This window comes from Gadus chalcogrammus, chromosome 9, assembly GCF_026213295.1.
Source record: "Gadus chalcogrammus isolate NIFS_2021 chromosome 9, NIFS_Gcha_1.0, whole genome shotgun sequence".
NCBI classification, from domain to species: Eukaryota; Metazoa; Chordata; class Actinopteri; order Gadiformes; family Gadidae; genus Gadus; species Gadus chalcogrammus.
Window position 1 is genome coordinate 16205768 of NC_079420.1, and position 13291 is coordinate 16219058.

Here is a 13291-nt window from a genome sequence, read left to right on the forward strand (position 1 = left end):
TTCCATGATTTGCTAGCTAGCCGTGAAGAAGAAAAATGTGCGCATATAATTTATATTTAGCCTCGCGTGCCGCACGCCGTGTCCCACCTCGCGCAGCTCCCCCCCCTCTGTCATAACTCTGGGCCCCCCCTAGGGGGCGCGCCCCCCCAGTTTGAAAACCAGAGCATTACACAATGCTGTGAAATGACATCTCTGTGTGTCTATGTGTCTGTGTCTGTCTCTGCGCCTGTCTCTGCGGGCGTGTGCGTTTCCCACTTACTCATGATGGACTGGTTAGAGTAGGGGTACCCTATGGAGTCGGGTCCGGTGAGGATCCCGGTTGACGGCAGGTCCGGAGTCCCGTTCTGGATCTACAGTGACAGTGGCGTCGGATTAGCTTTGAAACACGGCAACAATCACAGTGCAAGTGCCTCGATGCAGAACGGCAATCATAACCAAGTTCACTTCAACTTACTTTCTTGCCGCCCGGGGAGCCGGTGTCTGGAGGCGGGGTGCTGGTGATGTTCAGAGGGCTGGAGCCCGAGCTGGAAGGAGAGGAGCCTCTGATCCTAACGACGTGAATAAGCAAAGAGGTTCAAAATAGCCCCGATGTTGTTCCACACATAATGCAACACATACAATATAAAAGGCAGCGCTAAAACATTTATGCTGTAAAAGTGCTGAAATTGTGTTGACAAAAATAACCCGGCCTCGTTGCAACATTTCTGTATTTGCTTCTCTAAGCGAGCGTTGTGGCATTCCGCCACTTAAACCTCGGGCCGGGCGGGTCTGAGGTGGGGTGATTGACGGCGTGTACCGCAGCTACCCACTGAGTGGCGACGAAGAGCATCACTCTCTCCCCAATCAGCGAGCTTGGGGGACACCTGGCCGGAGGCAGAGGAGCCATTTTAAAAGGAGCAGGAGGACTGACATTTGGAGGGCGGGAGCGAGGAAGAAGGAAGCGCTCTGGTCCGCGAGCGACTAGAGGCCCACGGAGGCCCTAGAGACCGCAATTACATTTTATGATTTAAGTTGTATGCAATAAATGCCGAATGCGGCTTAACCCTCGCTCAAGGTGTGATTCATACGTGGAACTCGGCCCATTGGGGCAGCTGGGTGCCACAGCATATGAAAAAGAAAACCTGGACAGGAATGATGAGTGGAGATCACTTTGTGTTCGGGGCCTGGACCGGCGGTCGTGTCTCACCTCTGGATCTCCATCACCTCTTCTGCGATCATGCGTCCTATCTTCCCGGCCCCGGCCCTCGTGCCCCCTGGGATTCCAGGAACTGTCTGCAGCACCCTCCGGCCCCCGCCTACGTCCACAGAACCAACCAGGAGGACATTGTTCATTGTTACAGCAGCATGCTTGGAGAGAGAGTCCATTCATTACAATGTAATAATGATCCAAACTCTTAAGACAACACTTCAAGGCCAGGGAAACATGTGCCATACATGTGCATCTTTGAACGCAACAGCTAAAATCGAGATCATAAAATGTTCATATGTTTACAAGTTACCGTCTCAGTTAAACTACAGTTAATCCAACTAAATGATTTATTTTTTTGGTCGACTTGCAGGTTTTCCCGAAGTAACAGTGGCTGTGCTTGTGGACCTGAAGCGAGCAGCAGGTAAAAGCACCGTGGTGGTGGTGGTGGGATGGGCTGGAGCCTTACCCTCAGAGGTGAGCGCACTGTCCATGCTCTGTGGAGAGGCGGCTGACTGAGGGTAGTCTGATCCCTCCACCATAGGACAGCTGAACACAGAGGGAGAGCCGTCAACACCAAGGTTCACCTTAGGCAGGTAAGTAATCATCATACTAGCATTGACCCCAGACGGTTAACTCGTGAAGTTGGACTTGGCATCAATGAATAAGGATAATTACACTCAAACGCTTAACTGGAGTGTTTTATTGTTGTTAATCATCATATTAGCAGAGCAACGCTGACAGATCATCTTGGATCACACGCCGTCCGAGAGAATCAAGGTCCAAATCAACCCTTTTTAATAAGCACAACTTTGAATAAATATGATCACACACACACACACACACACACACACACACACACACACACACACACACACACACAGGGACTACTCACGAGACCACGGTGTTGGTGGAGACGATGTACTCCACCTCCTTGGTCCAGGGGTTCATGAAGCTGAACCAGCGGCTCCGCAGTGTGATGAACGAGCCGTCCTTGATCTTGAACTTGTAACAGTTTGTGTTGATCTTTTCCCTCATCTGGAGGACTGCGCACACACACCCCCACTTTGTTCATAGCTACACTTAAACCTAAACGTTTGGTTACTCATATACAGATCTGTATTCATACACCTCATGGGGATCCATGAGGTGGACCGCTACCTTGTCTGTGGCACTCGGCGAGGTGGCCGATGTCGTCCTGGTGGAAGTACTCGTAGAAGGAGGTCCCCAGCAGCTCTTGGGGGAGGTAGGCCAGGATGGCCGTCGCCCTGGAGACGAGACGGGGAGGCAGATGGAGGAGAGGGAGTGTGATAGAGAGAGACGGACGAGGAGACAGAAGAGATGGGGAGAGCGGAAAGAGACAGAGACGGTGTTAACGGATCTCAAATTCTAGATCTCAATTCAAATAATTAGGCCTAATATGTTTGAAATAATAGAACCCTTTAACAGAGGCGTTATATCATTGCTCATAATGCTATTATGTTACCCTGGTACATAATAGAGTCATAATTAATTTGTCAGGGGCGTTTCCAGGCATACCTAGGCAACCTAAGCGGTCGCCTAGGGCGCCACCAGCAGGGCGAGAGGGGGCACTAATTCAGCACATGTTGCCAAGAGTGCCAGAAAGGCCAGAGACGCCACTGATTGTTAATCCTACGATGGCGCCTCTGTGCCGGGTCTATTGTGAAAGAAAGCCGTTACAGACATCCCATTTAAAGAAGAACACGGACTGAGCCACCGAGCGCTGGATCTCACCTCTGGTCGACGAAGACGAACTTCCCGTCGATGGCGTGGCGCGAGACGTACTCGGTGGGCTTGACCCGGATGTCGGCGGTGGGGGGCTGAGGCACGATGTGGGGGTGCAGCCGGCCGATGGCCACCAGGCAGCTCAGGTTGCAGCCCTCGTTGTCGGGCTCGTTGTCCTCGTCCAGGCCCATCTTGGTGGGCGGCCAGCTCTTCAGGTAGCCCGTACTGTGGATGGTGCAGAAGCTCTTGCGGTCCACTGCGGAGAGAGATGGAGCAGTCGACATTTAGTCGTTCATATGCACACAAACACACACACATAGAATTATTGAGGGAAAGAGGCTGAACTTGGATTGGATTCAAAATAGCATGTTGGTGAGATGTAAAACCAAGGAGGACAGAAGGTGCTAGAATCCATCAACAACGTGTGTATACTATATATACCATATATACCATATGAAATGGATTGCTGCTGGCACCTGAAGTGGGAGTACAGAACAAGAGATGTGGGTCCGGGCCAAACTTATACTGGCACTAAGATGGTGAGATTCTTGTGGTGAATTGTGAAGTTAACCTTTACATTTCACAAAGCGCAAAGTAAAATAAAAATGGCACATTAAAAGAGAGGGGAAAGTTTAGCTTCATCAAATATTCAACAGCCGTGACAGTTTTTGTGAGTTGTGCAACAGCTTCCAAATGCCTTTGAAATTCCTTAACCAATTGGTGGTTTAAAATAAAAATAAAAGCAAGCTGTTGAGTAAAAGTGGCATGCCAAATGTGCAAGCAGCAGTCATGTGCTTAGCCTTTAGAGAGCCCAGCAATAGACGTCATCTCAATGTGGCCCTCTGAGGCCCTGGGAAACGTCACAGTACAGCTGATGAGCCCAGAGGCTTAACTAACTAAAAGGACAACTGGCAATATGCGGAGGGGTTGAGTAGCTCAAAGTATTTCAAATACAAGAGGGATTGTTGACTTTATTAGGGAAAGTTCAGGACGTAGAGATGGCCTTTTAAGTTCTGGAAATCCACAGGGAGACTGTGTTAGATTTAAAAGCGAGTGTAAGTGAGGCTACTTCCTTGGTGCTTGTATAAGGCTCTCTCCTGTGGTTACTGGACTGTACATCCCGAGGACGCTCCACTGAACATAGTGGAACACAGAGGTTTAAATAGAACCTTTCTTAAAATACTAAACCAGAGGTGAAAGGCTTTCAGCGGATGACAACGTATAGACAAAAGGCAAACACAAAGGCTACGACTTCACTATGTAGAAGTGTCTTACAAGGAAAACGGTATGTGGAAAAAGGGTGTGTCACGGCAACATTTTTCAAGAAAGTATTTAAAATACAGCAATGCTGAGACTGAAAGCAGTCCCAGAGGTATTCACGCACCGCCTATCCCAGCGCCCCCTTTTTACAAGCCAATCGCGGTTGTAGTAGGTTGTACGCACGCACGCACCGCAAAGTGGTTTCTCTTAAGAGCAATTACTGTACTGGACACTGGGGCGTCGTGGAATGACCTATCAACACAACACGTTTTCCAAACTGTGGGCAAATTGTCCTCTACATTCTTGGCAAGTTTCAGTTCCTGCCTCCTTTATACGCAGACTTGCGATGGAAAAAAGGAGCATTAGAGCTAGATCTGCATTTATTCAAATCGACACGGTGACCTCATTCTTTTTAGCTTTCGTCGTGCAATGAATATTACTTTTTCTGCCCTCCGAATTTAAATTATAGTGTTGGGTAAAGCGTGTCCATAGATCATGTGTATGCAATTTTGTGCACGAAATGTCTATGAAATTTTCACTGTGCAGCAAAATATATCCTGACGGACATTATGGGTCCCAATGGAATGGCAATGGCAATCTTCAGCATGTTCACCATTGGGGCAGCTGTGACGGATGTTTAACTAAGATCAGAAGTTATATTTCCCTCTATGGGAAATTCAGTACCAAACTTCTCCAATAACTAAGTTAGAGGGATACCTAAGGGTCTGAGAAACTTGAACAAATAAAAGTAATAATTACAACAATAAAAATAGGTATATCCACAGATACTCTGTGAATACCCAATTAACCAATCTGCAACACTATCACTGAAAGGATGCCCACAGATAGCCATGATGTGTGTATGGGTGAGTGAGAGGGAGAGGAGAGACTATGGTCAGTACCTTTCTTTTTTGAGCAGGTGGAAGGGAAGTCCTTCTCCTCTACTTTGACCGAGGGCCTGTTGCACTTCATCCTACAGAAGAAGGAGCGTCGGGCCCCAGAGCAGAGCCTGGACGGGCTGGGGGCGATGTCCGTCTTCACCGGCAGACCCGCTGCAACGCACCACCAAGAAAAGGCCATGAGATTGACACATGAACGCAGTGGCTCTTCTCCAGGTCGCTCCTTTGGGACCATTGGGCTTTAACTCTGGTTTGAACTGTTAACGTTAAACCAAGGTGAGTTGCTGATCCTTTGTTGCGTATTCAAGTTCAGCACCGATGTACACGCATCTGCTTGTGAGGTTTTTGTTATGTCGTATAGTTACACACACACACACACACACACACACACACACACACACACACACACACACACACACACACACACACACACACACACACACACACACACACACACACACACACACACACACACACACACACGGGCCCGTGCGTCAGACGCTGCCACTTACTTTTAGCGTCGATGAGCCTCTCGCGCGGGGCTGTGTCCGAGGAGGACAGCTGCTCCTTGACTTTGGCGATGTCCTTGGGGTGAAGGTAATCGAACAGACTCTGGCCTATCAGATCGTTCTGCAGTGGACCACACATGGGGAGGAGGAGTTAATACAAGAGAGGGACAGGTTCTCCTTATGTAGACTGTTTGACTTGGTGTTGGGTTACTAAAAGTTAACGTGTCCTTTCAAATTTGAGAGGGCAAGTTAACTTAGTTCACTTTTTAGTTAGTTCACCTTTTCTCATAAATCTGCCGTTTAGATTATTTTGTTAGTTACATTTGAGTCAACTTGATATAACAAAATCACATCAAAAGTTTGGACTCTTACCTGGCTGTAGTTCAGAATCTTGTAGACAGACTCGGAGACAAACAGAATCTTGCCACGGTCACATCCAACCACAAACAGAAACCCATCAGCAGCCTATATGTACACATAGAAAAAATAATAATAATCAACAACCAAACGTTTGATTATCCTCATGATGACTTGTGTTCAACCCCCTGCCCCCTCACCTCTGATAATAGTAAGAATCCCTGGTTGCACTCACCCTTAGGATCAAATGCTTCAGTTCGTCGTCTGTCAGAAACGAGGGCTTGTAGTTGGCTTCTGTGTAAGGGTTGGCTGCACCTAGGAGGACAAAGGCATGTGTCACTCGAGCCTTTCTCCCTGCGCGGCAGTACCTGCCGCCATGTTAAGATCTCGGATCATCCTCTTGGAAAGAGAGTGATACGTCTTCTATTTATTTAACACTGCTAAGCCTAAGATACCTTCTCTGCTCTAGCCCATACGTATCTAGGCTATAGGTAATTGTATTCCCCTTGACTCTGAACCTCTCCCCCTTACCCCGTAAGGTCTTCATGTGCTGCACGGCCATGCGCAGGACCGTCAGCTTGTCCAGTTTCCTGGACATGGCGTTGCAGGTGGGCACCAATGACGCCAGCTCGTCGATGAAGCTGTTCATCTTGTCCCGCCTCCGTTTCTCAATCTGACTGTGGGCCTCCCTATGGGACAAGGCGTGGGAGAATGGAGCCATGGTAAGTTTATTTATGGTCTCTGGTGGCCTAAGAGCTCTAGCGGGATCATAACACACAAACAGAGCAGATATGTTTTTTTGCCTCCTGAACTGTGGGGTCCTTTATGGACTATAAGTTGTTGTCTTTAACTCAATCGTCCAGCCAATAGGAAGCCAGTGTAGAGCAGCAGAGCAGCTGCATAGTTGGGTTAGGAGATATCATTGTTTTTATAATTTGGACCAAGGGGGGCATTTAATAGGAGCTGAGGGGGAGTGTTAAGTGTTTTGTCCCTCCATGACTTCTGTGAAAGTCCAACCATTCGGCTCTCCAAGAAAATTATTACAGTAATTACAGCTTATCTTACTGTTAGCCATCAGCTATACTCTGATCTATTCCCTTCTGACGTTATCATTTATATTTTATGAAATTGAAAGATGCAAAGTAATACAACTAATTGTCTCGTCCGAACGTACAAATACATAAGAAAAGGTGATTGCAGTGCTGTCACACAAAGACACATGCACAAACATGCCACAAATTACCTGGCATTCTTTATCCGGCCATGTGGGTCACTGGAGAAAAACAGAGAGAAGGATTAAAGGAGGAGGGTTACCGCCAGATTCTTACCCAGGTAGTAAGTAACACAAGACTATTACACAAGCCGTCTAGCACAGCGGCAGTATTAGGTAAAGAAAGGTCAAGGGAGGGGCAGATGTTGGGCAAGGCGAACAAGAAGAAACTAGGTCAGAAAGAAGGTACAAAATCGCTCTCTCCTGGAACTGTGCTTGCTGAATGAACAATGCTTGTGCAACAGGGTACAGCTTGAGGCTAAATTTAGCTGTAACACCAGTGATGCAATGGAAATTTAATTTATGGTGCAAATGTTATGCCTTAATGCCCCCGATGACACACTCAATGACATAAATAAGGCAAAGTAGAACCATAGGAAGGTTTCTGATAATGCCTTTATCATAAAAGAACAATACAAATCGGATCATTCCTTTTTGGAATACCATGTTCCAGGTTTATTTAGAAACTAACACTTCACCATCAACCAGAACATAGAACCAAGTGATCCTACCAGAGTAGTCATGGGTTTAGAACTAGGAAAATATTACCCTTTTGAATGGTAATGGGATTGAATCTGCGAGACCTTTAAAGGACGACCTCTGACATCATCCGGATGATGAATCAGATGTATTAACCCCTTATGAGCCTGAATGTTGGCGGGGATCCATCATGGGTGAGCTGCAGCTCAACCATGTATTATGAAACCGGATCAGGCAATTAGGCCTCTTAGGGACTCGCAATTATGAAATTGGAAAAAGTCCATAGAGCAAAATCTAGCCCAAGTCTGTAAAATCCAATTTGATGTGATTATGGCATTTGCTGCTGGGTTATTGGCTTTGTTTAGACTAACATTTGTATTTTGTTTATACCACAAACAGGACTCTTACCTTCCCATTTTATCCTTGTCCGGGTCCATGTCACTAAGGATATACAACAAGTAATACAATTAGTAAGAATAAGTTTCAATATAAAATCTGATCATCACTGTATTTATTTATTTATTATTATTGTTGATTTTTTCACAATGTTTTGTTTTTAAACGATTTATGATGACTTTATGCTCTGTAAGGTGACCTTGGGTGCCTTGAAAGGTGCCTCTAAATTAAATGTATTATTATTATTATTATAAATAAATGCATTTTTTCTCCATTACTGAAATAATGTTCGACCAGTATAATCATATTACAACTTACTCAAAAGAAAAGCCATCGATCCTGCAAGAGAACATCGAACAATTAACAACACATACAAACGGTTATTAGTTTATTACAGGTTGTACACTAGAAGAAAGCTTAGTTTTATTAAAAACTCTTTACAGATTATAAGCAATTGAGCAGTACAGCTCTGCCCTTGTCCTAGTATTCCAATCCAAAAATGAGCATGTGTGTGTGTGTGTTTTGATCTGGTGTGTCCGTACTGGTAGTCAGTGGTGCTCCCCTTCCTTTTGCGGGTGTAGTCCAGGCCGGGTGTGCTGGTGGTGTTGGAGATGAGGTCGGTCGAGCCGGAAGACATGAAGTCGGTCATGGTAGACGAGATGTCCATCCTTTGGTCAGCCATCAGATCATCTGCAGCCAAGAAGCAAACACCTCTGCTAGGAGAACAGCTTTTGAAAGAGAAAACAATGAAATGGACCATTTCTTAACTGCCAATATAGAGAAGGCCAATCAAATATAAATATTGTATGATTCTGATAGGCGAAATAAGTGATATATTTAACATAAAAAAATTAATTAAAATATAGAGGATAGAGACCCCAATTTGGGTAAATCCTCTGACTGGGGCGACCAAAGCTCAAGAGGTGTAACAACAGCTGCTCTTTGAATGAAACAAAAAGATGTCACACTCACCACAGATGTTCATCACTGCATCTGTACTAAAATCATCTCCTTCCATCCACTCTGAAGACCTTGACTGTGGAGGCAAAACAAATAAACCGGATATAAGAAGTTAAAACTAGGTTTGCTTCATTGAATTAGACATTAAGCACTATGGAGCAACAGAAGACACAACACAAAGGTGGGCCCACATCCAAGGAGCACAACATCACCATGGGAACACCTCACTGATCGGTATGAGAACGTTGGACATAACAGGAATTCATTAATTACCTTTCTAACCCGCTCTTATAATGTGTACGGGTACTCCATATCAGTTTTAAAGTAGAAATAGACCATGTCTTTGGTGATGGTGGTCACAGACACATAAAAATCATTCATACTCCCGTCGCTGATCGTGACCCACTTTTAGGCAGCCAAATTGCTTATTTCCGATGCCTTTAATAAAAAGGCAGCCCCGGACTCCCTTTGATGGTTGGCTTGGCGTCGCCGGTTACAAGCATTTCCATCAGTGAATATATCACAAACACTCGAGTCAAATGTTACAAACAATACTTGATAAGATTATATTTAATACTTGAGACTTGTGAGCACAGTGAAACAGATCAGTGTTCGATCCTTCACTTTATATACACATTGTCCCTTCTCACCACCTATGCCATTAATAAATAGTTGATGACTTCCTTATTCAGCACTTGGCAAAATTAAGTGCTAACCTGGAGAAGCGTCTAAGTTGTTTATCGTTTCACTTCTTGGAATTCCATAGTGCAAGACAACACCAACGGCAAGATCGATTTCTAAGTACTGCCTGAGCTGGCTAAGCCTCATTGCACATCCATAGAATAAAAAACAAACAAGTACCTTGTTAGAGAGCAAAATCTAGCCTCTCGGTCTGGTGTGAAAATGCCTTGATCAATCTGGTCTGTTCCAGCCTGGACTGGTCTGGACTGAAAATGGAAAAATTCCAATTAACTTTTTTCATCGGTTTCTCTTAGTCCCTTGCATATCTGGTCTACCTGTGGATAGGAAGAGAGCGCCTTAAATAAGGCCTATCGAATCCGGCAAATTCTTTAACAATTATTTTGTACAAATGTACACACCCAGCAATTGATTAGAGTTCGAAGTACATGAGATATAAAGACAGGAGAAAAAATTAATACAAAATACACCATTGACTAACGGGATAGAGAAGATCTCTATGCTTTTGTTGAATAGGTGTGTCATGAGAAGGAGTGTGATGACCAGGAGAATTTGGCTTCAATATCCTTTTCATTAAACTCTGTCTTTCATACAGTCTACCATTCAATGTATATGGTGCCTGGCAGCTTAAGTGGCTCTGCGTATACATGTGCAGTGTTTCCCCCAGTAAATGTCTCAGTCAAGGTGGTAAGCAGTCGGTGGTGTTGTTGGCGCGCTGCGCCGAAAAATTTTGGGGGTATTTTGCTCAAAGATGCCAGTACGCATGAATGAAATAAACGACTGTTTATTTCCATATAAATAAACAACAGTAGGTACAAATGTTGTGCAAACATGCAGACACTACAAAATAAAAATTAAATACAAATAATGGACAATACACTTAACTTTTGTATGCAAATTCAACTATTTACAGTTCCTTTTTTGGATCTTATTTGCGGCACAGCTGACAAGAGGCATCAGTGCATGCAATTCTGCGTGGCTGTGCAGAGGCAGTGGTTTATATGACTAAATCCGGATTGGTTTATAGTACAACGTTTCCTTCAGGAAAGCAAGGATCAAAATGTAAGCAATTTAAGAGATACAACAAATACTTTTAGTTAGAATATGTTGATCATATATAAATGCATTGATTCACCACTTCATCACTGGAAATCGATGATGTTCTATAAAATACCCAGAATAGGTTAAATATTACTGGCACACATGATATCCATAGTGAAGCAGCAGATATCTTCTGTTAATCAGGGTCTATAAGTCAGAGCTTTGCCAGATAGACTACCCCAAGACTAAGATAGTTTGAGCAGCTAAAGTGAACACAATGGACAGGTTTGAGGAATCTTATCGAGTTATTAAACGTAGGATCCCAACTCTCAACTCTATCTTTTCACATATTCACTTCTCACCCGTTTTATGGCCTGGTTGGATGGATTCCAAGCCACTAATTTGTGTTTTGGTAAACATTCCTCTTTACACAAGCAGGGGCTATCATTGTGAACAATACTGATAACTGCTGAACCACTGACAAAATTGCCCTGTTTTGATCTAACATATGCATGCTGGGAATGTGTGAGCTCAGCTATTTATTTATTTTTAACACGATACCTGGTCAGGCCCGGCTTGGTTAGATGTTTTACAGGGACAAAGCTCTTGGCCAGGAGAAAAAAACCACTGTCATTACAGCTTGCTGGAAGGAAATTGTGCTGGAGTGGAAAGTGGGTCAGCTCGTCACTCTTAGTCTCAAAAGGCTGGCCTCATTTTCATCCACCAACTCAGCTTCCACTACTTTGTAAGTGAGTCAGCAAGCCATGAGGCTATATATTTCCATAACCTAAATGATAACGTGCACAAACTCAAGTCAGTCATGAGGCAACTGGCCAGTGATTATGGCTGTTTAAAATACATTAGGCTTACCCCTTGAAATGTGATTGCACCGAGACATTATTCTAAACCAACTAGTGTTATAATATATTGTGTGAGATCAAGTTCGGCCCCGAAGAAATTGATCTATCATAAACCTTGCCCAAATGATGATTCACATAATGTCAACTTTAACATTGTAACGCATTTTAATCTCTAAAATATGTTGTTTTGATATTAGCCTATAGGCGTTGAATGCCCTCATTGGGCTTTAAAATCACGACTGGAGCAGCCATGGTTACCTGCTTGTATTAGTTAATTAGCAACACAAAATTATTGCACACATTCATTAAGTTGACTAGACCTTTCAAGATTCTATATTATTTCATTTTTAAAGGATAAGGATGCAGGAATAAGAGTCTTTAACGGTACGGTATTTAGAAAGCTGATCTGATAAGCTTCATTTTCCCCAAACAGGCATATCATTTAGAATTGAAAACGTTGGCCCGTCTGCTGAGGAAACAATGAAGATCAAGCAATTTAAAAATAAGTGTTTAAATTCTCACATATAAATCTGTAGTGGCCTACCAAAATTGTTGATAATGATGTGGAGCAGCCATTTTAAGGAAACAAGCAGCAAATACATTTGTTGAAAACAAATACATCGACATTGGTAATAGATGCATTAAACTAATTGCTAAACATATGCCAATGAGGTGGGGGAATAATGATAACGCATGAAAAGAGTGTACACATACACGACGTGCCGCAAGAAGCCAGAACAAGCGGATCTCTCACGCCAGGTGCGTGTGATACTCATCGTTTAGAAAACACGTTGGAGACCCAGAGTGGTCCAGATATACGACCACTTCATACTATTACATTAGTGTCAAGAGGATATTTGTCCGCCATAGCCCATGATGTTAACATGTGTGTTAGTAGTACTGATTTTACACTGAATATGTTAGCGATCCGTAGCTGTTGCCACAACATCCCCAGGATAGAGGCTACGCAGTGGCTTGAGTAGGAGGGGAGACACGGTGACCAGGCCTGTTTACATAGAAGTCCATAGCATGTGGTAGACATGTACACCTATGGCGCTCGCTGCTTAGATAACACAACGTATAGTTCTAGTATAGGTCACATACATTGCAAAGCAGCTATTCCTGGCTCCCGCAACATCGCTTGACATCATGTTTATGAATTCAAAACCGTAAATACATCTTCAGATTTTGCGCAGTTGGCTAACGTTAGCCCATTTGCTAGTTACAGAAGACTGTCAAGAGAAAATACTTGGCAAGCAAGGCTATGTCCCTCCTCTTGTTCTACAGAATCACACTGACATGACCACCGCACAGGGAAAATAACGAGCATATATAACCAACCAAACTATCACAGCTACAAGGATACATAACGAAGACATCCAATGCATTTATTTAAGTATACTTACATTAGATATAAGGAGAAAGGTCTGTCCATTATAAATCGCTAGGTAAAATGTAATTGCAACGTTACAACTGTGACACAGACGCTTTTCAATCGGTGACCTAGTTTCTATTCCCCGTCATGCCTGTCGGACCACTAACCTAGTTTTTCAACCAATGGACTTATGGGAACTACTATGCGCAGGGCTCTAGCCAATTAGAAATAAGTTCAGCAAAGAAAAATATGA

The 13291-nt window shown here is 44.0% G+C and overlaps 1 protein-coding gene and 1 long non-coding RNA gene across 7 annotated transcripts in view; one reads left to right on the forward strand and one right to left on the reverse strand.

Annotated features, from left to right (window-relative positions):
• Positions 1–13291, reverse strand: part of bmal1a (basic helix-loop-helix ARNT like 1a) — a 16265-nt gene extending 2974 nt beyond the window's left edge. The window contains exons 1-19 of one of the 5 annotated variants that reach the window (XM_056598029.1): positions 13070–13291; positions 9925–10010; positions 9076–9139; positions 8646–8831; positions 8422–8442; positions 8116–8148; positions 7201–7230; positions 6489–6646; positions 6193–6272; positions 5973–6065; positions 5604–5721; positions 5095–5244; positions 2942–3188; positions 2348–2454; positions 2082–2232; positions 1656–1735; positions 1187–1295; positions 455–548; positions 260–350 (exon numbers count right to left, since the gene is read on the reverse strand). In XM_056598029.1, the coding sequence (XP_056454004.1) occupies positions 260–350; positions 455–548; positions 1187–1295; positions 1656–1735; positions 2082–2232; positions 2348–2454; positions 2942–3188; positions 5095–5244; positions 5604–5721; positions 5973–6065; positions 6193–6272; positions 6489–6646; positions 7201–7230; positions 8116–8148; positions 8422–8442; positions 8646–8785 (1702 nt within the window). In that variant the 5' untranslated portion in view covers positions 8786–8831; positions 9076–9139; positions 9925–10010; positions 13070–13291. The other 4 variants (XM_056598026.1, XM_056598028.1, XM_056598027.1 and 1 more) reach the window with 4 other exon arrangements.
• Positions 483–9195, forward strand: LOC130388619 (uncharacterized). Of its 2 annotated transcripts, none has more exons than XR_008896444.1 (6): positions 483–1375; positions 1560–1610; positions 1731–1782; positions 5172–5367; positions 6497–6679; positions 8685–9195. It is a non-coding gene; the product is annotated as an uncharacterized LOC130388619 (long non-coding RNA). The 2 variants fall into 2 exon arrangements; XR_008896443.1 differs by lacking the exon at positions 8685–9195 and adding an exon at positions 8107–8167.